A 26,120-nucleotide genomic window follows, 5' to 3' on the forward strand; every position below is an offset into this window, starting at 1 on the left:
TGTGTGTGTGTGTGTGTGTGTGTGTGTGTGTGTGTGTGTGTGTGTGTGTCTGTGTCTGTGTCTGTGTGTCTGTGTGTGTGTGTCTATATGCTTGTGACTCTTACAGGGGCTTGAAGTCAGGGCCTGGGGGTTCTCCTTAGCTTTTTACTCAAGACTGGTGCTCTGCCTCTTAGGCTATAACTCCACTTCCAGCTTTTTGCTGGTGAATTGAAAAATGAGTCTCTTGGACTTGTCTGCCCAAGCAGACATTGAACTGTGATCCTTACAACCCCTTGGTAGACAACATGAAAACTTTCATACCTGTCCAACATGGCCCTTCATGGAAAGATTCAGATTCAGGTATGAAGCCTGATTTAACAGTGCTTTCCTGCCAGGCACTAGTGGCTCACATCTGTAATCCCAGCTACTCAGATAACTGAAATATGAGGATCACAGTTGGAAGCCAATCGGGGTAGAAAAGTCTGTGACACTCTTATTTCCAAGAAACCACCACAGAGCTGGACATAGAGCTGTAGCTCAAGGGGGAAGAGCACAAGCCTTGAGTGAAAAACCTTAAGGACAGCACCCAGGCCCTGAGTTCAAGCCCTAGGACTAGCACACAAAAGAACAAATGAAAGAAAGAAGGAAGGACAGAAGGAAGAAAGAGAAAGAGTGATTTCCTGCTCTCAAAAGCTGTTGATTCCAAAATGACAGATGCTCATCAGAGAGGAGCGTAATGATCAGGAAATAAGAGTAATCGCAAGCCCCACAGGGACCAGCCACTCATATATAGATAGGAGAGAATGATGGACCTGCATCCAGAGGCTCCTTAGCATGTCATTTCTCTCGTTTCTCTCAGGACCAAGTGTGGACATGAGTCTTAGGTTGCCAGGGCAATGTAGAAGCTGATGAGATAGCCCTGTAGAAGTATTCACAAGTAATAAAATTAAATAGACAAGAGACTAGAAGCCCCGCCCCGCAATATCAGTAGGCAATTCTCTAATTAACTCATAGAAGAGAATAAAGCTTGTAAAATATTAAAATTCACCCTACATCCAGGGATACAGAACATTTTCTTTTGCCAAGGGCTTATTTGGATATGTATAACATCATTTATGGGTGCTAAAATATTCTCAATGATAGTAGATGGCCTCAGGCAGCCAACAAAAAGCATACAAGAAGCATATGTGTGTGTCCTGCCATCTATCAATGGCATGTTTGGCCAGAAAGTAAGTGTTCTCTACTCCTGTTACACTGATAAATCTTCATTCTGTCTGCTTAGGGCACTTTGTCCTAAGAAATAGAAGCAGGAGGGCTGGGAATATGGCCTAGTGGCAAGAGTGCTTGCCTCTTACACATGAAGCTCTCGGTTCGATTCCCCAGCACCACCTATATGGAAAACAGCCAGAATGGGCGCTGTGGCTCAGGTGGCAGAGTGCTAGCCTTGAGCGGGAAGAAGCCAGGGAAGGTGCTCAGGCCCTGAGTCCAAGGCCCAGGACTGGCCAAAAAAAAAAAAAAAGAAATAGAAGCAGGAAAAGACCTAATGATTGACAGAGCTCTAGATGGGACTCTGTCTCTGTCTCTCTGTCTTTCTCAGATAGAGATTACATGTATCTTTTACCCAACTTCCCTAACAGTAACAATCTTACAAAACTGTAATACAATATTACAAGCCTGCATACTGACATTGATACAAGGAAGATACAAAATAGTTCCCTTACTCTAATCACCCTCCCATCACAACTTTGTAACTCACCCTGCCTTAATATACTACTCATCTGTTCAACATTTCTAAAATTTTGATCATTTTAAGAATATTATATAGGGTAGGGGCTGGGAATATGGCCTAGTGGCAAGAGTGTTTGCCTTGTATACATGAGGCCCTGGGTTCAATTCCCCAGCACCACATATACAGAAAACGGCCAGAAGTGGCGCTGTGGCTCAAGTGGCAGAGTGCTAGCCTTGAGCAAAAAGAAGCCAGGGACAGTGCTCAGGCCCTGAGTCTAAGCCCCAGGACTGGCCAAAAAAAAAAAAAAAAGAATATTATATAGGGACTGGGAATGTGGCTTAGTGGTAGAGTGCTTACCTAGCATGCATGAAGCCCTGGGTTCGACTCCTTAGCACCACCATATAAACAGAAAAAGCCAGAAGTGGTGCTATGGCTCCAGTGATAGAGTGCTAGCCTTGAACAAAAAGAAGGCAGGGACAGTGCCCAAGCCTTGAGTTCAAGCCCCAAGACTGGCAAAAAAAAAAAAAAAAGTAAGGCTGGAGCTGTGGCTCAGATAGTAGACCACCAGCCTTGAGCAAGCAAGTCCAGCCTCTGAATTCAAACCCCAGTGCTGATAATCTATAGTATGGATTCTAGCTCAAATGTGAAGGTCTGAGAGCCTGGAAGTCCAAAGACAGGGAGTCCTGCCTCACACAGGCCATGGCGACAGTGTGTCCCATCCTCCTTGGCCTCTGGTTCAGGCCTGACATTTTCTGGGGAGAGTTATTTGCTTTTCATAGTCCACCAATTCAAATGTTCACCTGTAGCCAGGCATGGTGGTGTACACCTGTATCCCAGACACTGGGAGGCTGAAACAAGAGGATCAAAAGGCCAGCCCAGGCTATGTAGCTAGATCCCCAACCACTCTCTCTTTTGCAGTTGTGGGGCCTGGACACTGTCCCTGAGCTCTTTTGCTTCAGGCTAGTGCTCTACCACTTTGAAGCACAGCTCCACTTCTAGTTTTCTAGTGAGTAATTGTAGATAAGAGTCTGAGGGACTTTTCTGATGGGGCTGGCTTTGAACCATGATCCTCAGGCTCAGCCTCCTAAGTAGCTAGGATTATAGGCATGAGCCATCAGTGTGGCTCAGACCCTGTCTAAAAAAAAAGGAGTGTCCTGCATTTCTAACTTCAAAATTTGCATTCTTTCCTTCCCCATTCCCCAAATGCTACATTCTTTTTTTTTTTTTTTTGGCCAGTCCTGGGCCTTGGACTCAGGGCCTGAGCACTGTCCCTGGCTTCTTCCCGCTCAAGGCTAGCACTCCGCCACCTGAGCCACAGCGCCGCTTCTGTCCGTTTTCTGTATATGTGGTGCTGGGGAATCGAACCTAGGGCCTCGTGTATCCGAGGCAGGCACTCTTGCCACAAGGCTATATCCCCAGCCCCCAAATGCTACATTCTTGCTACTATTGTTCTTATTTTTAGTTGTGTTTAAATAAAGGAACCAACTGACCAGACAACTGTGATCTCACTGTTCATTGTAAGGCTGTAGGCATTGCGCCTATAACTGCCCTGCAGAGCCCAGACTCCCTCAGCACCTGTCTCAAGGTCAACCACACCTGGCTGGGACCTTGGGAACATCCTGAGCTCCTACTCCAGGTCATTTGAAATGTTCCCATCTCCTTTCCAGGTTTTGCTCCCAGCCAGATCAGTGGTGGCCTTTCTTAGCCATAGTTAGAACTAAGACTGTCTGTTCTCTCCCCAAGGGAATGATCACCTAGTTTTCTGAAAGGCGAGAAAATGGCTTTTCCAAGGAAAGCTGAGAAGGGGAACATCTGCTCAGAAACCACACGCCTGCCACCCAAATTCTAAGGAACAGAAAGAAATGGCTCACTGTGGAGGCTCCAACACAGCTCTCTCCTCCTAAAGGTCTGCAGGCACACAAACACCTCTGCCTGCCTGTCTGTCTGTCTGTCTGTCTTCCATATTAATTTGAACTCAGGGCCTCCCACTTGCTCAGCTTACTTGTTCAGCTGGTACTCTACTACTTGAGCCACGCCTCCAACCCAGCTTTTTGCTAATCAGAGAAGAATCTCATGAACTTTCTGCCAAGACTGGCTTTGAATTTGATCCTTTGCCCTTTTTTTTTTTTTGGCCAGTCCAGGGCCTTGAACTCAGGGCAGGGCCTTGAACTCAGGGCCTGAGCACTGTCCCTGGCTTCTTTTTGCTCAAGGCTAGCACTCTGCCACTTGAGCCATACTGCCACTTCTGGCCTTTTCTATATATGTGGTGCTGAGGAATCGAACCCAGGGCTTCATGTGTAGGAAGCAAGCACTCTTGCCACTAGGCCATGTTCCCAACCCGATCCTCAGCTCTTAGCCTCCTTGGTAGCTGGGATTCCAGGCCTAGCACAAGACTTAAGTTGTGTCTCTTAGTCCATACTGTCTGGCTTCTACTTCATGCCTCGCTCTGTAGGCTGCAGTTCCTGTGCTGAGGTCAAATAAGGACTTGCTTGCTCTTGAGGGTTCTACTACCCAAGGGGATTGCAGCTAGATTTCTCAGAAATCACACCCAGGACAACAAGCCTTCGTCAGAGGCCTTTGTTACAGCACTGTAGTGTGTGGTAATCTCTGCTCTGCTCTTCCAATCCACTCTCCTACAGGAAATAGCTGCAGGCCTTGTACGTGCACTGGGCCATTAATCCAGCAAGTTACCTGTGCATATACCTGTTCTTCAGATCACAAAACGGAAGCTCTTCAGAGTGAAGGTATTTGATCCATAGTATTAGCTGGGTCTGCCTTAGTTTGTAATAGGGGTTCATCCCTCACCATAGGGCCTTCCCGTAATAATAAACTCAGCAGGTATTAACCCATGCCCCCACCCTGTCTCATACTAAGTGTGTCCTATTCATATTTCATTTATTCATATCTCAGATAGACACTATTATGCTTTTCTTTTTGAAAAGAGAACTAAGGCCCAAAAAGGTCTAGGGTCATATAGCTTGTAGGTAATATAGCTGAGATTTGAACCTAGTTCAAACTACAATATCTGTGGAGTTTTTGTTTCATTTACTGCCTTTGTGAACAACTCCTGCTACTGTGACTTTTGCTTCTCTGACTCTTCCCAGAGCTCCAAATCATACAGGATGCTGAATAAATACTTATTGAGTATTTATGTGTGTGTGAGAGAGGGAGAGAGAGGGCAATAGGGAGAGAGAAAGGGAGAGGGAGAAGGAGAGAGAGAGAGAGAGGGAGAAAGAGTGGAGAAAGAGGGTGGGAGTATACTGGGGCTTGAACTTAGGGCCTAGATACTGTCTCTTGGGGTGTTTGTTTCTCTCTCTCTCAAAACTGGTGCTCTACTGCTTGAGCCACAGCTCCACATCTGGCTTTAGGTGGTTAATTGGAGATAAGAGTCTCACAGACTTTCCTGCCTGGGCTGGCTTCAGACCATGATCCTTAGATCCTTAGATCTCAGCCTCCTGAGTACTTAAGATGACAAATGTGTTGGGGCTGGGAATATGGCCTAATTGTAAAGTGCTTGCCTCGCATACATGAAGCCGTAGGTTCGATTCCTCAGCATCACATATATAGAAAAAGCCAGATGTGGCACTGTGGCTCAAGTGGTAGAGTGCTAGCCTTGAGCAAAAAGAAGCCAGGGACAATGCTCAGGCCCTGAGTTCAAGCCCCAGGACTGGCAAAAAAAAAAAAAAAAAAAAAAAAAAAAGATGACAGATGTGAGCCACCAACACCCGGCTTGTTGAACATATGAATGAAGAAGTAAGTGGAGGCCTAGGTACACCTCCATGGGCCCACGTAGTTCTCTGGGTGGGTGCCTCGTGTGGAGGACCTTTGAGTGTGTCAGCCAGGGAAATGGAAAGGGATTTCCTCAGCCCAACTCTTACTCCAGACATATGGGAGAAGTACTCCTTCACAAGCCAGTGTATTTGCTTACATACATCCCTTACAAAAGCTTTTGACAGTCGGGCACTGTGGTTCAAGTCTGTAATCCTAGCTACTTGGAAGGTGGAATGAGGGATTGAGAAAAATCAAAGTTCAAAGCCATCGTGGGCAAAAAAAAGAAGTTTGAGAGATTCCATTTCAACAAATGGCTGGGCACTCCACCTTTTCTCATTGAATCCTAGAAGTCCTGGGAGAGCTGCAGCACTGCCCTCTCCCGCTGTACCCTGGGGGAACATGAGGCTCAGGGTGATGGAGGGGTGGGGGAGTAGAAGCCTCAGCCTTGGATCTGACTGTCTAAGGAGATGGGTGATGTTCACTAGTGTTGCTCTGTGGTTTACAAAGCTGTGACCTCCCAGACATCTTAGACGGGAAGTGGCAGGGGACACAGGGCCAGAGGCTGCTGAGCTTGATGCTCTGGGAACCGCAACTGGGCCCCAGCCAAGGCCAGGGCGGGGCGTGGCCTCCGGACGACCACGCCCCCATGGAACCACGCCCCGACGTGGCCACGCCCAGTGCTTTCTACTCTGCCTATCATCCCAGCTATAGAGGAAGCACACTGGATAAATGTACTGGTGCATGTCAGTGATCCTCAACAATAGAGGAAAGCGTAAATAGAAGCACTGAGGTTCAGACCAGCCAGAGCATAATTGAGACCCTACCTCAAAAATAAGCAATGAGCTGCGTGCCAGTGGCTCACATCTATAATCCTAGCTACTCAGGAGGCTGAGATCTGAGGATTGCGGTTCAAAGCCAGCCTGAGCAGAAAAACTCTTATCTCCAATAAACTACTCAGAAAAAGCTGGAAGTGGCATGGTGGCTCAAGTGGTAGAGCATTAGTCTGGAACACAAAGAGGCTCAGGGACAGTGCTTAGGCCCTAAGTTCAAGCCCTGGAACAGGCAAAAAAAAAAAAAAAAAATCCCAAAAGCAACGAAGACAGGAACCTAGCTCACACATGTAATCCTAGCTACTCAGGAGGCTGAGATATAAAGATCACAGTTTGAAGCCAGCTCAAGCAGGAAAGCCCGTAAGACTTTTGCCTACAATTAACCACCAAGAACCTAGATGTGGAGTTGTGGCTCAAGTTGTGGAGCACCAGCCCTGAGTGAAAAAGCTAAAGGCTAGCCACCAGGCCCTGAGTTCAAGCCACAGTACCAGTGCAAAAAATAAAGAAGATGAAGAAGGAGGAAGAGGAGGAGGAGGAAGAAGAAAGGGAAGACGAAGAAAAAGAGGAAGGAGGAGGAGGAGGAGGAAGAGGAGGAGGAGGAGGAGGAGAAGGAGGGAAGGGAGGAAGCAGAGGAAAACTGATGGTCATTTGTGTGGGTGGGCATGTCCCAAAAACTGTAAGAGAAGGGGGTGCAGGGAGCCCCAGAGTGGGAGCATCTGATGTCAGAGATTGGTTGTTCTGTGTCTCTCTCATCTCTGGTCACCCAAGTAGACTGGGATCAGTCAGGGCGAGGAAAGGCAGGGGATGGGGGGGGGGTGTCCTGTGGATCATTAACAGACATCCCCCACCCCATGCTTCCTTCTCCCAATTCAGTAGAAAATGGCCAGCCATGGTCTTGATCCCAGCACATTAATTATCCAGGGATTAGAAAGAAAGTGAGACCATTTCTGGAAGAAATCTATGGCCCCCATCTGTCCCTAAGTCCCTAAGGCTCCCAGGCCTCAAAAAGCCTTTTGTGGATGCAAACACAGGTTTCTTCCAGACACACTGCAGTCTCCTGCAGACCAAGGGGCGTCTTTTCCTGAGGCCCTAGACACTTACACCCCTAAGGGAGAAGAGGCTGATGGGCTGACATTGCACACTCACACCCCCCCCTCCCAACGCCGCCAGCAAGCTAGATGTGACAGAGAAAAGCAACACTTTTTTTTTTTCTGCTATAGTATTTATTTTTGTTGCCAGTCCTAGAGGTTGAACTCAGGGCCTGGGCACTGTTTCTGAGCTTTTTATTTCCCCCTCAAGGCTAGTGTTCTGCCACTTAAGCCACAGCTCTACTTCTTGGTTTATGGTAGTTTATTGGAAATAAAGAGTCTCATGGACTTTCCTGCCTGGGCAGCCTTCAACCTCAATTATCAGATCTCAGTCTCCTCCATAGCTAGTATTATAAGCAGGAGCCAGCAGTACTCTGCTTCTGTTATGATTTATTATAGCAGGATTTATTTTCATATCACAGAGTTAAAGTAGGGAAAAATGGAAAAGAGAGAAAATACTTTGTTTCCTCAGGTAGAAAAGGAGTTAAAGACCCTATATAATTTTATTTTATTTTATTTTATTTTATTTTTTGGCCAGTCCTGGGCCTTGGACTCAGGGCCTGAGCACTGTCCCTGGCTTCTTCCCGCTCAAGGCTAGCACTCTGCCACTTGAGCCACAGCGCCGCTTCTGGCCGTTTTCTATATATGTGGTGCTGGGGAATCGAACCTAGGGCCTCGTGTATCCGAGGTAGGCACTCTTGCCACTAGGCTATATCCCCAGCCCCGGCCTATATAATTTTAATATTCATGAAGCAGTTTGGCATATGAACAGCAGCTTTGATGACAGACCCTGTTTTAATTTTCATCTCTGACAAGTTATGGCCTGGAGAAAGTCACTCCTTCCCTCTGCCTCCATTTTCTAACCTCCAAAAGGGAAGCATAAGGGCCAGGTATTGTGGCACATACCTGTAATCCTAGACACTTGGAAAGCAGAAGTAGGATTATGGTCTGAGGCTAGCTTTGGCAAAAGCAATAGATTCTATCTGAAAATGTTGTAGGGAGTACAGCTGACGCCATCTTGATTAGGAAAACATGGTGGGAAATGTTGGGGGGAGTAGATTAGGCCAACCTGACCCCAAAGTTCTGCTTTTGTAAGTGGCTTGCTTAACTTGTTTGTTGCTTGCTCTACCTGCTGTGTCAACCTCTACATCTGTGCTACACTTTTACCTTTATAAACCCCAATTTGAGGGCTGCTCTGGGTCATGGTGGCAGCTCCCGAGTCTACACTGTGTCCCTGGCCGGTCAGCACTTTTCACTGTTGCAGTTTCAGCTCCCAAGTCTGTGCTGCATCTCTGGTTGGTCAGTTTGCTTTTTACTTCCCCAATAAACCCATCTTTTTACTTGAGACTGTCTCTGAGTGGTAGACTCTTGGAGGGACAGGGAATCTCCTTTCTCAAATCCCATAACAAAAACATACTAAAGCAATAAAGGGCTGGAAGCCTCACATGGTAGTACTTACTTTGTAAACAGGAGATCTTGCACTCAGACCCCAATACTTAAAAAAAGCTGGGTACTTATGACTATGCTTGTAAACCTAGCTATTCAGGAGGTTGAGATCTGAGGATCATGGTTCAAAGCCAGTTCAGGCTACAAAGTCCACGAGACTCTTATCTCTAATTAAACACCAGAAAACTAGAAGTGGAGCTATGGCTCGAAGTGGTAGAGCACTAGCCTTGAGTGAAAAAAATCTCAGGGACAGTGCCCAGGTCCTGAGTCCAAGCTTCAGGACTGGAAAATAAATAAATAAATAAATGCTAACCACAATTACACCATGGCAAACCCTCAAGACAGAACATAATTTGATGGGACAGTGGCAGGATGTGCTTGTTTTTAAACCTGGAAATACCCACTGCCCTATACCATGTGTATCTTCCCATTCTCATTACCTCTGGCTAAATTATCCCTACCTGGGAACTTTGGTACTTTTTCTAAAAAACTCATCTTGTGGCTTGTTTATCCAGAAAAGAGGAAACGTGTGGGAGACATACCCTGGAGCCAAGCCTAAATAGCGGATTTAATCCCAGACATCTGGAAGTGGAGCTGTGACTCAAGTGGTAGAGTGCCAGATTTAAGTTAAAAAAATAAAATAAGCTCTGAGTTGAGTGCCGGTGGCTCATGCTGTAATCCTAGCTCCTCAGAAGGCTGAGATCTAAGGATTGGGGTTTGAAGCCAGACCAGGCAGAAAAGTCCCCATTGAAACTCCTATCTCCAATTAACCACTCAAAAAACTGGAAGTGGAGCTGTGGCTCAACTGGTAGAGCACTAGCCTTGAGTACAAAGAGGCTCAGGGCCAGAGCCCAGGCCCTGAGTTCAAACCCCACAACTGACCAAAAAAAAAAAAAAAAAAAGAAAAGCTCAAGGACAGCACCCAGGCCCTGAGTTCAGTACACACCTCACTAACACACACACACACACACACACACACACACACACACACACACACGGTCTTTACCTGTATCTCCCCACAGGCTCTTCACAGAATTAGAGGAGGATTCTGGTCTGACAAGGTGATCTCAGGGTATCCACGTATGGGGATGCAAGTCACAAACCTTCAGCACACACTTTGCCAGCACTGTTTGCCACCCCTGCCTCTCCCTCACTTCCAATGTGTCCTTTCCTCCCTCGTGAGCTATGGAGCTTCTCTTTCCAAGGTCCCCCAAAGGCCCAGGACTCAGCTGGGTGCTGGCTTTGCTAACTTCTCCATCTGCCTGTCATTGTCTGTGTGCCCACAGTCCTCCCTTGCCCTTGGTTTTCACATTTCTCGGCCTGGGCTCAAATAGTCCAAGACTTTGAGCCATCTCCACGGTGCCCGTTAAACAGGCACCTGGGCTGTGCGCCTACTACGCTCACCCTTGCCCCCACACCCAACCTCCCTCCCGGATCTTATTAGACATGGATTGAATCTGATTGTGTGTGTGAGTGTGTACCCTGGTGATGAGCTGTGCTAGTTACACAGTGTCCACGTGAGCTGCCCTGCACACCAGGGGGTACCCAAAGGGAATGCAGGGGAGAGGGGGGTGCCTCAGAGAACTGAGGGGTGGTGACCAGCAGGATCGGCTAGGGCGGGGAGGAGGCGCGTCCCCCTTCTCCCTGTCATTCAGCACCAAGGACGGAGCAGGGGCAGTGACCTGGGTGGTCTGCACAATCCACATGCACACTCTCACTTCAGACCCGCAGGTGGAGCCCTATTCCCATTGAACCCCACGCCTCCCCTCTTCCCCACTCCCCCACGGAGACCGGAACTAAGGGTCCCTGAGGGCCTGGAATTCACCGGAGGTCAGAGGTCAACTGCCCGTGCAAGTCTGCAGATGGCCCCATGCCCTTGTCTGGTGGGGATTCTGCCTTTTTTCTGTCAAACTTTGGCCTTCAGGGTGGGTGTTCCCTGGGGGGAGGTGAGCAGAGTGGGGACCCTTTGTCCAGGCCAGGCCCTGGAGTCCCCAGGCTCCCGGAGGTGTAGATCCTGCTGCCCTCTAAGCTCCTGGAGGGAGGGGGACATGACTGCCAGGCACACACTGGGCGTGGCCAGGTCGGGGCGTGGTTCCATGGGGGCGTGGTCGTCCGGAGGCCGCGCCCCGCCCTGGCCTTGGCTGGGGCCCAGTTGCGGCTCCCAGAGCATCAAGCTCAGCAGCCTCTGACCCTGTGTCCCCTGCCACTTCCCGTCTAAGATGTCTGGAAGGTCACAGCTTTGTAAACCACAGAGCAACACTAGTGAACATCACCCATCTCCTTAGACAGTCAGATCCAAGGCTGAGGCCTCTACTCCCCCACCCCTCCATCACCCTGAGCCTCAGTTTCCCCCAGTGTCCAGCGGGAGAGGGCAGTGCTGCAGCTCTCCCAGGACTTCTAGAATTCAGTGAGAAAAGCAGCAAAGCCCTTGGCACCCAGGCACCCCTCAGCAATGGGGGCTGGCACTGGGGAAACTTCCATCCGGTCTCTCTTCTCCTCACCCACCTGCAGCCCAGGGGGACCCCACCCCTGCCTGGATTGCCCCAAGCCCAGCCCTTCCCTTCAGAGCTGAGCAGGGAGAATGGCCAGGCCAGGACTGGAGCCAGCAAGAGACAGGCTCTGAGACCTTGGAGACGTCGCTGCCCCTCTCTGGGCCTCAGTCTCCCAAGAGTGGAAGACAGATGCTCTGCTGCCATGATTCCAGGCTCCCTAGTGACTGGTGCAATTGTGGAGCACTTACTGTATGCTCCAAGCTTCCCTCTTTCCAGCAACCCCGTGGGGACCCCAGTCCCCCTGTTCAGGAAACATGGCTCAGAGAGGGGAAGCGACCTGTCCAGGGTCACACAGCTGTGTGCTCCCACCTCCTTCCCAGCCTGCATAGGGAGGGGCTGGCCTGGAGGAACCCCTGCCACCCCGCCCACCCCACAGCACAGAAAGCCACGGCAGGGCTGTTGCAGTGTCTATCTACTCAGGACAAATATGGAAAACTGCAAGGGGAGGGGGGTGTTCTAGGAACAGCTCTGGCCTGGGAACCTAGAGGGAGGAGGATTATCAGGGACAGCTTCCCAGAGGAGGTGGCTGGCTCAGTCATTCCATCAGCCTCAGGCTGGGCCATCTGGGAAAGTCATTTGACTTGAGACTCTTCATCTGAAAAAATGGTGACTACAAAGCTCCCTTTGTTCAACATAACTAAAGAAATGTCACCTATGAGCCCAGCCCCACCACAGGGCAAGGTGGAGGGCTGACTCACAGAAGTTCAAACTTTGGGAGAAGCCAGGTGGAGAAGGCAGGAGACCCTTAGAATCTAGGATCAAGGGGCAAGCCAGAGGGGGAAAATCCCTGGGGGCTTTGGGCAGGGTGCAGCCTGGACAGGAAGTCTGACCTCCGCTGGACCCGGGTCACCAGCAGAATGAGGTCAGGGCTGGCTGTGGCCCGAGGGAGCCATGGAGGGTTGGAAACCTAAGAAAAAGCCACAAAAGAGCGGAAGAGGGATTACAAGCTATAGCTTTAGGGCTGGCGTGACCTGGGTTCAGATCCCGCTGGGCTGTGTGACCATTGGCAGGTGATATCATCAGAACCTCAGTTTCTCTTTTAGAATTCCTGTGACACCAGTTTGTTCCTGGGATCAGATCATGTGGTCCATCCTTTAATTTAACAGAGTACTTCCCTGGGGTCAGGGGTTGTTCTGAGCACTTTATAGGTGTTTGTTGTCTGTAAGAAGCAACTCTCTCTTCCACAGTATGTGGCTTTGTCACCATGAATGTAGTTTTGTTTTTTTCTCTATGTATGTGTGTGATGGTACTGGGGCTTGCCCTATGGGCAAGTGAACTGTCCCTTAGTTTGTGTTATTTTTTTTAACTCAAGGCTAGCCCTCTACCACTTGAGCCACAGCTCCACTTTAGGTTTTTTGGTGCTTAATTGAAGATAGAGTCTCACAGACTTTCCTGCCCCAGCTGGCTTTGAATTATGATCCTCAAAATCTCAGCCTCCTGAATAACTAGGATTACAGATGTGTAATCCTCGCTGTGTTTCCTTGCTGATCAAAAAGAACCATGACAATGAGTTCCCCATGAAGGGTCAGGTGGCAAGATGGGGCCTGGGGCATGTCTGTGGGCTGTGTGAGGTGGACAGGATGAGGAAGTTGGGAAATTGAAGGGCCTTGCCCTATCCCCCTGGGGCTTTGGACTGGAGACCTCCAGGAAGAATACAGAGAATTAGGAACTCTTTACTAGGTGAAATCTCCCTGTACAGGAAGTCCATCTTGCCTTCCATATAGAGGGTGTATATGTGTGTGTGTGCACACATGTGCATGCACACATATGCACACGGGGCTGCACATGAACACAGAGGTCAGGGAAGTTTCTCAGATCTCTGCCCAGCTACAGGCCTGGCTCCCTCTGGTACCCAGCCCGCCCAGGTCATGGCTCCTTCATGGCTCTGCTGCCAGCCACCAGCCCCAGCCCTGTGTTGTGGCAGATGTTTTTGGATGTATCACAGCAACGGCAGAACAGGATGTACCTCTGGATTGCAGCAGGAAGGAGCCCACGCTCACAGGCTGCATGTGTATTCCCCTCCTCAAAGACCCATTGGGACAAACTTCTCTTGCCCAGGTTGGGGACACATGGTATTTATGTCCAGAAGGGAAGCTTCTGTGTCTTCTACAGAGTTAGTGGCAGAGGAGGGGGAAGATGTGTGTACAGAGAGTTTGCGCGGGCATCCCTTGTCCCTTAGATGCTAAGGGAGATGAGCTGTCAGAGAATCTGGTCACTGGGTGGCTTGAGCTAAGCACTTAATATAATACAGAATACCCAAATTCAGGGCAGGATTTCCTGTGAGTTCATTACAGTGTTAATGTGCCAGTCCTGGGGCTTGAACTTAGAGCCTGGGCACTGTCCCTGAGCTTAATCAAGGCTAGCAATCTAACACTTGAGCCACAGCGCCATTTCCAGCTTTTTCAGTGATTTCATTGGAGGTAAGAGTTTTATTGACTTTCCTGCCAAGGCTGGCTTCAAACCGCTATCCTTAGATCTCAGCCTCCTGAATAGCTAAGATGACAAGTGTCAGCAACTGGCGCCTGGCAAATTACTAGAGATTTAAAGACTGTAACAAGCAGAGTGGCAAAGCCAGCATAGGTGCCTTAGAAACTCCAGGTCCTGTGCAAGTGTTTGTCAGCCCGCCGTGGATGCTGACATCTGTTGTCGACATCAATGAGTATGAGCCCAAGTGTTCTGAGCAGTGGCACAAGCGTCCTGGCTTTCTTGGGTACCAGGAGATTGCTGAGCCACTGCCCCAATGGGTAGGCCCTCAGTCTATATGAGGCCTCAGGCTATCTCATGACGCTCCCTGCCAACATGCTATTCTCAAGGCCCTCCATCCATGAACCTGAACACCAGAAAACTGAAAGTGGAGCTATAGCTCAAAAATGGTAGAGCACTAGCCTTGAGTGAAAGAGCTCAGGGACAGTGCCCAGGTCCTGGGTTCAAGCCCCAAGACTGACTGACCAAAAGAAAAACAGAAACAACTCTGGGGGCTGGGAGTATGGCTTAGTGGTAAAGCATGTCCTCTGCACAAGCAAGATCCGCAGTGCAATCCTGGACTCCAAAATAAATAAACCTCAAATCCTCCTGTCTAGCCTCGCCACGGTTAGCAGGGGCTACATTTCCTCTTTGATGTCTGTCCAAGTCTCAGGTGATGAAACAGACCACCTCCTGCTTTTCCAGTGTCTGGCAGGGACTCCGGGAAAGGAGGAATTGTACCAAGATGGCTGATGTGATTAGGAGTTCGGCTGGCATGATCTTTCAGAATTTTCCAGTCTAGAAACCTCAAGATTCTCTGATTCATAGTGAATATCTGGCACTGATCCCAAGCCAATTGGCCACACCCTTGCTGGGGATCCTGAGGTGACAGAGACACGTCCTTGCCTGAGAGAAACTTGATTTAGGCAATCATGGGTATCCTCAAACTTTTCAAGCCTCATCAATGAAGTTGGGACTTCATTTTGGGTGTATGTATGTGTGTGTGCCAATACTGGGGCCTGAACTCAGGGCTGGGCATTGTTGCTGAGCTTTTGTGCTCAAGGCTCTATCACTCCAGCACTTGAGCCACTTCCAGCTTTTTGCTGGTTAACTAGAAGTAAGAATCTCATAGACTTTCCTGCCTGGGCTAGCTTTGAAGGGCAATCCTCAGATCTCAGCCTCCTGAGTAGCTAGGATTACAGGTGTGAGTCACTGTTGCCTGTCAGAAGCTATTATCTTTGTGTTGAGATAGAACGTACACTGTTGCTCACTTTGGGCCTCTGTGGCTATGTGGCCCTGACCCACGTTTTTAATTTCTGTGAGAAAATATAGTCACACCTTCTGCTGGAAGGATAAACTCAGCAATGAAGCAATGGAGCTTTTGTTCAAAGATAGCACTCTACCACTTAAACCACAGTGCCACTTCTGGCTTTTTCTGTTTATGTGGTACTGAGTAATCAAGCTAAGGGCTTTGTGCAGGCTAGGCAAACACTACCACTAAGCCACATTCCCAGCCCTCATTTGTGTGTGTGTGTGTGTGTGTGTGTGTGTGTGTGTGCACGCGTGTGTGTGTGTGCGCCAATCCTAGGGCTTGAACTCAAGGCCTGGGGACTGTCCCTGAGTTTCTTTTGCTCAAGGCTAGTGCTCTATTATTTGAGCCACAGCACCACTTGATTTTTTTTCTGAATAGTTTATTGGAGATAAGGAGGCACACAGCGGCTGGGAATATGGCCTAGTGGCAAGAGTGCTTGCCTTGTATACATGAAGCCTAGGTTTGATTCCTCAGCACCACATATATAGAAAAGGCCAGATGTGGCACTGTGATTCAAATTGGCAGAGTGCTAGCCTTGAGCAAAACGAAGCCAGGGACAGTGCTCAAGCCCTGAGTTCAAGTCCCAGGACTGGCAAAAAAAAAAAAAAGTCACACACACAGACTTTCCTGCCTAGGCTGGGTTTGGACTGTGATCCTCAGATCTCAGCCCTAAGTAGGATTAGACAGGTGTGAGCCACCAGTGCCTGGCCTATTTATATTATTATTATTATTATTATTAATGGGGACCAGGGCCTAGAATATACTAAGCACATGATCTATCACAGAACTTGGCCCCTAGGCCAGTGAAGTGTGTCAAGTTCCCAGCATGCTTTCCTGTATGGGAGAATGCTAATACGTGTGTAGTTGACATTTATTTGCTGGAACAGTTTGCAAAAGAAAAAAAGGATCTGAGGCTGAAAGTGGACAAGTGTACTTTGCTTTTTTTTTTGGCCAGTCCTGGGCCTTGGACTCAGGGCCTGAGCACTGTCCCTGGCTTCTTTTTTGCTCAAGGCTAGCACTCTGCCACTGAGCCATAGCACCAATTCTGGCCGTTTTCTATATATGTGGTGCTGGGGAATCGAACCCAGGGCCTCTTGTATACAAGGCATGCACTCTTGCCACTAGGCCATATTCCCAGGCTGTAACAAGTGTACTTTGAAATGCATGAACAAACAGTTTCCCTTTAAAGCATGGTGAGGGACACACACCTGTGTGGACCAAGGTGCGTGCTTCACCTCTGCGGGGTGGGAGGCTTCACTTCTGACTCCTCTGCTTGCTGGCTGACACCTAAAGGGAGACCAAGATGCACACTTGGCTGGCTTCTTCCCTTCCCTGGGTGGCGGAGATGTAACTTGGGGAAGGGGACACAATACCTGTCCACTTTCATTGCTTTGTAGATGCAAACTGGCTTAGCAGGCCAGTTTCCTCATCTATAAAGGGAGAATAAGGCCAATACAGTTGTTGTGTGAGGCATCCATGGGAACCCTAATGTAAAGTGGGTAGGAAACACGTGAGAAACTGGGTCGAGTCTCTGCAGCCACACTTGAAGATCCAGCTAGACACAGATCAAAAAATAGCTGGAGAAAAAAAAATACCCATATACTGAACATCTTCTTACCATCATTCCCTACAGAACAGTCTATAGCCAGGCATGCATGGCTCAGGCCTGTAATCCTAGCTACTCAGGAAGCTGAGATCGGAGGATCCCAGTTCAAAGCCAGCCTCAGCAGAAAAGTCCATGAGACTCTTATCTTCAATTAGTCAACAAAAAAAGCTGGAAGAGCCGGGCACTGGTGACTCATGCCTGTAATCCTAGCAACTTGAGATCTGAGTATCATAGTTTGTCTCAGAAAGCCTGTGTGGAACGTGACTGCAATCAGCAAATGATAAGCCTACTTACGCATCATTCTCATTTGCATGATTCCTAACCCTCACCATCAGTGTTCCCAGGGTTTCTACCAGAAGCTTATAGATGGTTGGGCCTTGTCCCCCCAGACCATGTTATGTTTGGATCCAAAGAGAATTGGTTGCTATCTCTAGCCTCATCAAAGAATTCCTGAACCACGACCCTTAGTGCATTTAAAAACCCTCTCATGAGCTGGGTACTCTAGCTCAGACCCGCAACCCTAGTTATTCAGGAGATGGAGATCTGGAGAATTGAGGCTCTAAGCCAATCAAGGCAGAAAAGTTTGTGAAACTCTTATCTCCAAAATAACCAGCAAGAAGCTGGGCTAGAACCATGGCTCGAGTGGTAGTGAGAAAGCTAACAAGCATGAAAGCTCCGGGCATGGCAAAAAAAGAGGGTTGTGTTATAGCTTGGCAATCACTAAATATATCCCACTAAATTTATCTTGCTTTGACTTGTAACTCAATAAGCAACTCCTAGCCAACTCTGGTTTCACATGTATTTATCTAGAACTATTTCAGAGATACTGAGGTTTAAACTTGGGGTCTCACATTTGCTGTTGGCATTCTACCACTTGACCTATGCTTCCAGTTCTACTTTTCTTTTCCTGGTTATTTTGGAGATAGAGCTGACCATGGACTATGATCCTCTGGACTTCAGCCTTTAGAAGAGCTAGAATTTGCAGGTATGCGTTACTGGTACCCCATTAGGACTGTCTTTTTAAGTTCAGTTGCTCGACTTGCAAGGTAATACATTTGCATTCTGGTTTATCTATCAGTTTCTTGTGAGTCTAGCTGAGGCACAAGTTGAATCTGAGTCTGCAGCCACTGGACTTCGGCGGTTCACTCACACACAAGAGCAGGCGGTACTCCCCAAGCCCATGTGCTATGTGGTACCCACAAGGGGGTGGAGACCCCCTGCTTCTCTCACACAATTACAAGGCTAGAAGTAAAGGCTCCGGTGGCAGCCAGCCTGTCTTACAGAGCCAACAAGTGTTAGGGCTCAGGTACTGAAGGTTCTGTCCCCAACAGGAGGTACTATTGGGAGGTGGAGAACTCTGTAGTGGATGGAGTCTAGTGGAAGTAGGCCAAGGGGTGTGCCCTGGAAGGGAATAGTGGGTCTGACTTTGGTCCTTTCCTGTCTTGTGCTTTCTGGCCATCATTAGGTAGTTTTCTACCATGCCTTTCTGCCATGATGCTCACCACAGCCTCCAAGGTATGGGAGGGGAGCTCTGAAACTGTGAGCAAACAAGCATTTTCTCTGAGTTGTCTTTCTCAGGAGTTTTACTCTGTGATGGAAAGCCGAGGAGATGGGTCTTGCGGGGTGGCAGGCACCTACCTCATCCAGGCTCTTTCTTTGGCTGGCCTTGTCTAGGTGTTTGAGCTGCACAGGCGCTTGGTTAGGACCGCCCCTGAGGCAGCTGGGGGGTATGGTAGACTGGGCTGTCTCAGGGAAGGCTCAGGGAGGTTTCTTTTGCATATATTCAGTCATCAGGCACTTATAAAAAGTTTATTTTCATCACAAGAAGTACAGACTACACAGTACATACCAACAGAAGTAAAAAAAAAGTGCATTATGCATCTTCTACTGCAAGTTCACAGTACAAAGATACTGCCTTTTAAATATGCAATATAAAAAAAAACCATGAAGAAAAACAATTAAAAAAAATCATTGATATTGTAATGCAACACAACAGGAACCCATCGGCAGCTTCTCAAAACCCCCATAAACCTTATCTGGGGGAGCTCTGAGCAGAGGTGGGGGATGTTTGTACCTACCATTTATGACAAGAGCTCAGGACACTACTAGGATGAACAAGGTGGCCACGATGGCACTAAAACCTCCATCCAACAAGAATACCATCGGGGGCTGGACAGGTAGGGGCTGTGTTTCAGCAGGTACCAGGCTGCACCAGTCTCCAGCTGCCTGGCAAACCAACATGTGTTCCTTCATTGGTCACCATAGGCCGCATCACCCTGCCTGCCGCCTGCCTGGCCTGCAGGAACTCACAGAGCGGCTTCTAGCAGGCTCTGAGGAGTAGTCGTGAACACACAATGTCAGACTAGATAGCAGATTAAACATGGGTCTGAGGAGTAGTCGTGAACACACAATGTCAGACTAGATAGCAGATTAAACATGGGTCCCAAGGAGGACAAGCTCAAAGCCTAATGCCAACCACCAAGGCAGGACAATGTACCCAGTCACAAAAGATGAACACTTACAAAGAGTTCCGCATAAATACATAGTATTTATAAACTATCATTAAGGCACTCAATTGTAAAACAATAATTACAGTGTAGGAAGCAGCTTCTTTTCATGCAGCAAGGCCAATAGATTGTGAGGGCAGCAGAGGCTGGGCGGGTGGGCGGGCAGGCAGTCTGCTACACAGACTGCTGTTTGAAAGAGGGACTTTTGACAGGCTGCCAAATAAGTACAAGGTGGCTCTGGGGCAGCAGCACTGCAGATGGGACTAGGGGACCCCATGGTGGCCTGGGTGACACAGCATGTGGATGAGAGGAACAATGCACCATTATTTGTCTCAAGCCATATATGGTTGTGATGCACCCACTAAAAATGGATGGGCACACAGATGTGGGCAAAGTGGCCTCACACAGGAGGCACTCTACTGCAGAGAGGGCTTGTGTGGGGGATGTCACTGAGCTTCGTTTGGTCCATTCTGGAGTTGGAAGCTGGGGCAGGGACCAGGACACATGTAGCTGTGCTATGCAGGCCAGATGCTGCCTTGTCGTCTCTTACCTGCCTAGCTCTCTTGCCCAAGTGAACCCGTTGCCCTCATGGGGTTTTGTATGTTTATGAGGAGCCCTTCCCGATGGCCAGCCAACCAGCAGGGATGAGGAAGTGAATTCTGGCACTAAGAAGGTCTGGCTATGGGGAAGCAATTCTCTTCCCTCGGGAGCCTGGGCCAAGTTCCTTAGTATCTCAGCCAGATGGAGTACCTGCTCCTGCTGGGGAGAGACAGCCCCAGGGAAGCAGGGAGGAAGTTCATCGCTTTTGAGGACTGACCCTGAGACGAGTGTAGAGGAACAGGGATTCCCTGAAGACCTAGCCAGCCTCAGCCCAGTCCTCTGGGCTTATCTGGAGACAGGGCTTCTGGACTGACTGGGGAAGGCAGTGAAGGGTGGACAGGGCTGGGCCCACAAGCCAGCTGCAGGCACCTGGATGGCTGAGCAACAAAGTGCCACAGAGAGAGGCCTGTTACCCAGTGGTGAGCTATGTGGCAGCCCAGAAGTTGGCAGGAGGCAGGGAATGTAAAGAGAAAGAATCCTGTTCTTAGTTCACAAGGACAATGCTGGCTGATCCTGACACCGCTATATGAGAAAGCAAGGCAAGTCAATATCGCTCTCCAGCTCGCCGGCTGGCTTTCTCACTGAGACTGTCATCCCCCTCTGTTTGCCGAACCTGCAGAGCCCATCTTTTCTCTACCATGCACAAAGAGGAGGCAGGCTGACTTTTGGCACACTGTATGAATTTAGGTGGGATGGAAGGAAGAAAAACGTAAAACCCAGAGTATCAAGATGATCAGAATTGTTATCTTAATTCAACAAAGGCATGCAATGAACACAGAAATCCATGACTTACACAGCCTAAATCCTGCCTGACTTTTTGCCTGCTGCTGTCTGGTGCCACTGAGGTTTGCAATCGCCTCATCACCTAAGATGACGTGTAAAGCAGGGAACACGTGCTGGCCTAGCTTATGCAACTGACCTTTTGTGAGACCAGTATGGGGCAGTCACCGCCAGGGAGCTCCCTGACCTGGTAGACTGCCTTTGCTTGGTGAGTGTAACACTTGAAACACCAGCTGGCCATATGTTTAGAGGCAACTGGTTTGAGTCTCTGAGAAAAATCTTCACCCTTTCTCTAGGCCAGAGTGGTGCAAAGCATGCGATGATGGGGCTGGAGCCCCTGGCCAGTTTGGATGTTGGTTGATATATGTACTAGCTGTGCTTCTAGAAAAGGAGCAAGTAAGTTGCCAGAGCCAAAGATTCCCATGGATGTGGAATCTTCCCACCCCCACTCTTTAATGGGAAAAGGAAAATTATGGCTTTCAAACATAAAGTTTTCAAAAATACACCACTCTCCTACACAGATTTGATTAAAACACCAACGTAAGCCTATCATCACCAAATTTAAGGGATTATTTTGACATAAAAATTGATCTACTGTGTGAAATTGAATTTGGCAAAACATTGGATTTGCTTTTTTAAAAAAAAAAAAACATGCTTTTGTTGGCTGAGGGAAAGGGGAGGAAAACCTAAGGGATTTTGGAACAAGAGGATAATCACCGTTAAAGTGATTACAATTGACACTCCCCTCCCCCCCTCAAAAAAAAGCATATCAGGAAGACAAAGCTCCTGCTGACAAGGGAATTCGCCCAAACTCTTCCTACTAGCTGAAGTAGGAGCTGGCTCTGTTCTTGCAGACCCAGCCGGGGTGCTCTTCTAGGCAGCTATATGGTGCTCCATTCTGACAAGGAGGGTGGCGACTCCTTCCCCTGAGGCCAGACTGTGGTGGGCCCTGGGAGGTTTCTGGTGTTACTAAGGTGACGCAGCTGACACAGGATGGCGCTGGGCACAAGCTTGTGTACCCCCAAACAGATGACAGTCAAAGACTGGACAGACAATTCCATCCTGAACAAGGGGCTAAGTAAGAGGAGTGATCTGGAAAGGCCTGGGGCAGGAGGGGGCCAGGGTTTAGCCTGAGGCAGAAAGGGCCTTCCAACGTGATATTTCTTCTAGTGGGGCCACAGGCAGCCCAGTGTCATCAAATAAATCCGGCAAAGGCCCAACAGTAAATATCTAAGGCTTTGCAGGATACCTGATCATTTCAGCTTTTTTTTTTTTTTTTTAAGTTTACTCTTTTGCTTTTGTGCAGGGTCTTGGTATGTAGCCCAGCCTGGCATGGAATGTGTAATCAATCCTCCTGCCTCTCCCTGCCGAGTGCTGGAATTATAGGCATGAACCATTCCACTCCACCACCTTCTTCTTCTTCTTCTTTTTTTTTTTTTTTTTTTTTTGCCAGTGCTGGGGCTTGAACTCAGCGCCTGGGCACTCTCCCTGAGTTTCTTTTGCTAAAGGCTAGCATCTAACTACTAGAGCCACGGTGCCACTTCTGGCTTTTTCTGTTTATAGATACTGAGGAATCGAACCCAGTGCTTCATGCATGCTAGGCAAGCACTCTACCACTAAGCCACATTCCCAGCCCTTCTCCACTTATTTTTATAATTCCTTAAAAATGTAAAACCGAGCAGGCACTGGTGGCTCAGTCCTGCAATCCTAGCTACTCAGGAGGCTGAGGATCACAATTCAAAGTCAGCCTGGGTAGGAAAGTCCTCGAGACTCTTATCTCTAATTAATTACCAAAAAACCAGAAGTAACATTGTGGCGCAAACTAGCCTTGAGCTGAAGAGCTCAGGGACAGTGCCCAGGCAGAATTCAAGCCCCACCAACAAAGGAAGAAAAAAGCTCAGGAATGATGCCCAGGCCATGAGTTCAAGCCTCAGGACCACTCACAAATACCCCTAGTAAAACCAGGTAAAACCAGTCTTAGCCCCCAGGGCTGAATACATAGTTTGATGAACCCTGAACCAGGCACTTTTGCCTTACTAGACTGCTTATCTGTCTTCAAAATATTTTAGCATTTGTCTTGCTGACAGATCAGGCCTTAGATTTGAACCCAGTACCTGGTGCTTGCTGCCTGCTACACTGAGTCCATCTAATTTTAAAAGGTGATACGCTGAGTAGAGGCTTAGGCTCCAGCCCCTTCCACTTATCATTGCTGCTGGGGAGAGCTAGGAGAACAGAAAGGAATGTTCTCTGGCAGGAAGGGACAACTGTAAACATCTGTGAAGCTTTTAAACAGTCTCAGACCCCAAAATGAGTAGATAGGGCCTAATAGGGCCAAGGACCAGGCATCCTATCCTAGCAGGAGGCTCTGCATCCCAGACCTGCTGGATGCTTGAGTGTGTCAAAACCTAATTGCAGCCATGTCCCAATTCAGTAACAGATGCAGCCTAACAATGCTTTGGGGTCTTTCCCCACCCAATCGGAGATGATGGATGTGACACCATGGCTAGCAACAACAGAGAATATGGCCCATAATCCTCCCACCTGACCTTGGTGCTAGCTGAATGCTCACCACTCAACCACAACCACAGAACCAGGACAACGGACTCTGACCACAAAGCTGAACGCCACCCAGCCAGAGCGAGCTCAACGGTGCTGACTGGATGTCTTTGTCTGACAGTTGTATCTAGCAAGTACCTGGTGTGGACCAGTGACATCCAGACCACTCTGGGGTGCCAATAATGAGGAATTAAAAAACAAAACACAAACAAAACAAACCTTTCCACTCTTGCAAAAATCCTTTGCGACACAGTATACTACTCCTGGGAATGAGTCTTGGTCATGATCCTATTTTCAAAACAAAAAGCACAGTGAGAATAGAGGTAGGACTTATTGCCCTCCAAGGGCTTCCCACAAGGCTGACTGGGCTGGGAACATGGGCACAGAGATCATCTGGGATGTGTGCGCACATCTTCATGGAAAACATGACTCTTCCAAAGCCAGAAACGTGGGGGTCAGAGTCCCATGTCCCCGGCTGACAGCTTCTGGATCTCCACAGTACATCCAGTCTCCCTTCTTGTGCTGAATGTTATTTTTATTTTTCTTCTTTATGGCAAGAGGGGGGCAGGGAGAGATTGGATGACTTCGGTTGTCTGAGACAAATCAAGATGTCGGGGTGGTTCAGAAGCCACAATGAGAGGAAGGGAGGATGAATCCTAAGTCCACGGGAGCAAGAGGTGTGTCAGGTTTTGTTCATCTGCGAGGGGCTTTTCAAGTGTTCTGGGGCAGATTTCCCTGATGGTTTAGAGGCCGTGGCTGGGTTCCTCGGCGTGGCCTGGGGTTCCTGGAGGAAGGAAGACTCGCTCCACTTGGCATCCTGGGAGTCGGCGATGGTGGACACATCAGCCTCGCTGGACAGGTCTTCTGTGGAGAAGTTGAGGCTTCCAAGCTTGGCAAGAGAGTGGGAGCGTTTCAGCGGGGATGAGACAGTCAGGCCTGCCAGCCGTAGCCGGGTCTCGATCTCCTGCGTCCGCTGTTTTACCAGCCCGGGCTTCCCACGGACACTGTGGATGCTGTCGCTGCTCGAGCTCCGGGTCAAGTTGGAGCTCATGGAGGAGGAGGTAGGGGTGTAGCAGATGGTCTTTAGGAAGTCTTTCGAGAAGTTACTGGTGTGGTCCAGGCGGGAGAGGAGGGGAGGGGGGCTCTTGAGCGAGGTTCCTTCGCATGGCGGTGGAGCAGACTCTGGTTCGTCATCTCCAGGCAGAGCAGGGGGTCCTGGCTCTTGCCCGGCTGCCAGCTCCTGGCCCTCAGGGATGCTGGCCTCCAGCCTGCTGGCTGCACTGTCCCTGCGGGCCACCACAGCATCTGCCGGCAGGCTCTTGAGCTTCTCAAGCTGCTTGGTGTGCTTGCGGACCAGGCCTGCCTTCTGCAGCTGGACAATGGACTCCTGGTGCTGCGTCAGGTAGCTGTTGATTGTGGGTCTCTCAGACTCGCTGGTGAACAGGAGCCTCAGGTCCTTAGCTGCTCTCGGGTCTCTCCTGGGGGACATCTCTTCCTTGACAACCTCTGTGCAGGGAGGGCTCTTATCACAGTGAAAATTCTTCAAAAGGAGGGTCTTGGGAAGGACTTTTGGGGTTTCTCTAGAAGGTTCTGGAAGGCCAGCTGACAGCTCTGGGGCAGCCGACAGCTCTAGGGCAGCCCCAGAGCCACTACCGTCACGCCTCTTGGAGCCTGCTGATGGTAGGAATGGGGGAGTGTCGGCTGGTCCAGAAGCTGGCTTGTCCAGGGCTTGAGACCTGCTGGACACATGGGCCACAGGGGATGATGTGATGTGGGGCAGGAAAGCTGGCTGGGTGCAGATGGCGGGGGCGCTGGGGTCCTCGCATGGCTCTCGGAAGGCCTCAGGAGCCCCGCTGGCTGTAGGGTACATGCAGTCCGCACAGGGTTTGTAGGAAGGTTTCACTTTGTTAAGGATCCCAAACATAGCATCATGCTGCAAAGGGACGGATGGAACATGGTGAGACAGGGCAACGCTGAGGAGGCAGAATTTCCCTTTCGTGTAGCTCAGGAATCCCCCAGACCTCTTGGAACCCACTGGATCACGAGGAAGTAAGGTTGGAGAGGACTCACAGATGCCAAAACTGACCTGCCAGAAACCAAAGCCCAAGGACCAAGGCAAACCTTGGCCTCGGTCAGTACGGTTGGGCAGGGCCTCGCAGGCCCTGTCTTTTCACCCCCTTGCACCTGCACAGGGTGAGCCTTTCCAAGCCATGATCTCACCTGGAAAGCAGGTAACCACCATGTGAATGGTGCTTCTGGAAAAAGAAAGCCATGAGTGTTCTGACAAATTCTGAAAGGCCCCTGCTCCTGGAAAGAGAATCTACACTTGGGGAGCATGTCCAGAGTGGCAGGACACAGTGTGCTTCTGGAAGCATGGTCTCCACCACAATGGCTGAGAGCTTTCCCTTACCTACATCAGGAGCCTACAGGCCCGGATGGGAGTCAGGCAGAGGTGGGATTATGCCAGTCCCAAGCTTGTTTCTATGGCTGCCTGCTGGTTCCAGGGGTCTGAGTGGATGGAATGTCTCTACATCGTGTCCCCTGCTGGCCAGGTCAACCCTTACCCATCGTGGGCCAACAGAAGTGGGCTGAGATTGAGAAACACACAGGCAGCCAGGACATGACTCTGTGCTATCTGGCAATGAGATGCTAGAGCTGGGTCAAGGATTCCCTCCCGGGTTAAGAACTGTAAAGGCTTCCCATGAGACCACCCCCAGAGCCCCACGTCATAAGTAGAGTCAGGGACCTCATTCCCATCACCAAGGTAATGCCGTCCTGTGAAGCAGACCCAAGTTCCACAAGGTCACAGGTCAAGGTGGCCCAACAAGGGAGAAGCCAAGGAATCCTGGGTCCTACCTGAGCCTGTGGAGCAGTCATGGGGTGCATGGGGGGGGGCTGGGT

At 49.4% G+C, this 26,120-nt stretch overlaps 1 protein-coding gene and 1 long non-coding RNA gene across 2 annotated transcripts in view; one reads left to right on the top strand and one right to left on the bottom strand.

The window, feature by feature from the left end:
• Positions 1 to 1,513: 1,513 nt before the first annotated feature.
• LOC125349015 lies at positions 1,514 to 22,385 on the top strand. The gene is made up of 3 exons (XR_007210436.1): positions 1,514 to 1,805; positions 13,601 to 13,606; positions 22,346 to 22,385. It is a non-coding gene; the product is annotated as an uncharacterized LOC125349015 (long non-coding RNA).
• A 1,373-nt stretch (positions 22,386 to 23,758) lies between these two features.
• The window catches only part of Ssh1 (slingshot protein phosphatase 1), a 52,562-nt gene continuing 50,200 nt past the window's right edge, over positions 23,759 to 26,120 (bottom strand). The window contains exon 15 of the mRNA XM_048342771.1: positions 23,759 to 25,152. Within this exon, the coding sequence (XP_048198728.1) occupies positions 23,902 to 25,152 (1,251 nt within the window). The 3' untranslated portion in view covers positions 23,759 to 23,901. The remainder of the gene's footprint in view (positions 25,153 to 26,120) is intronic.

This window comes from Perognathus longimembris, chromosome 3 (genome assembly GCF_023159225.1).
Source record: "Perognathus longimembris pacificus isolate PPM17 chromosome 3, ASM2315922v1, whole genome shotgun sequence".
Classification (NCBI taxonomy): Eukaryota; Metazoa; Chordata; class Mammalia; order Rodentia; family Heteromyidae; genus Perognathus; species Perognathus longimembris.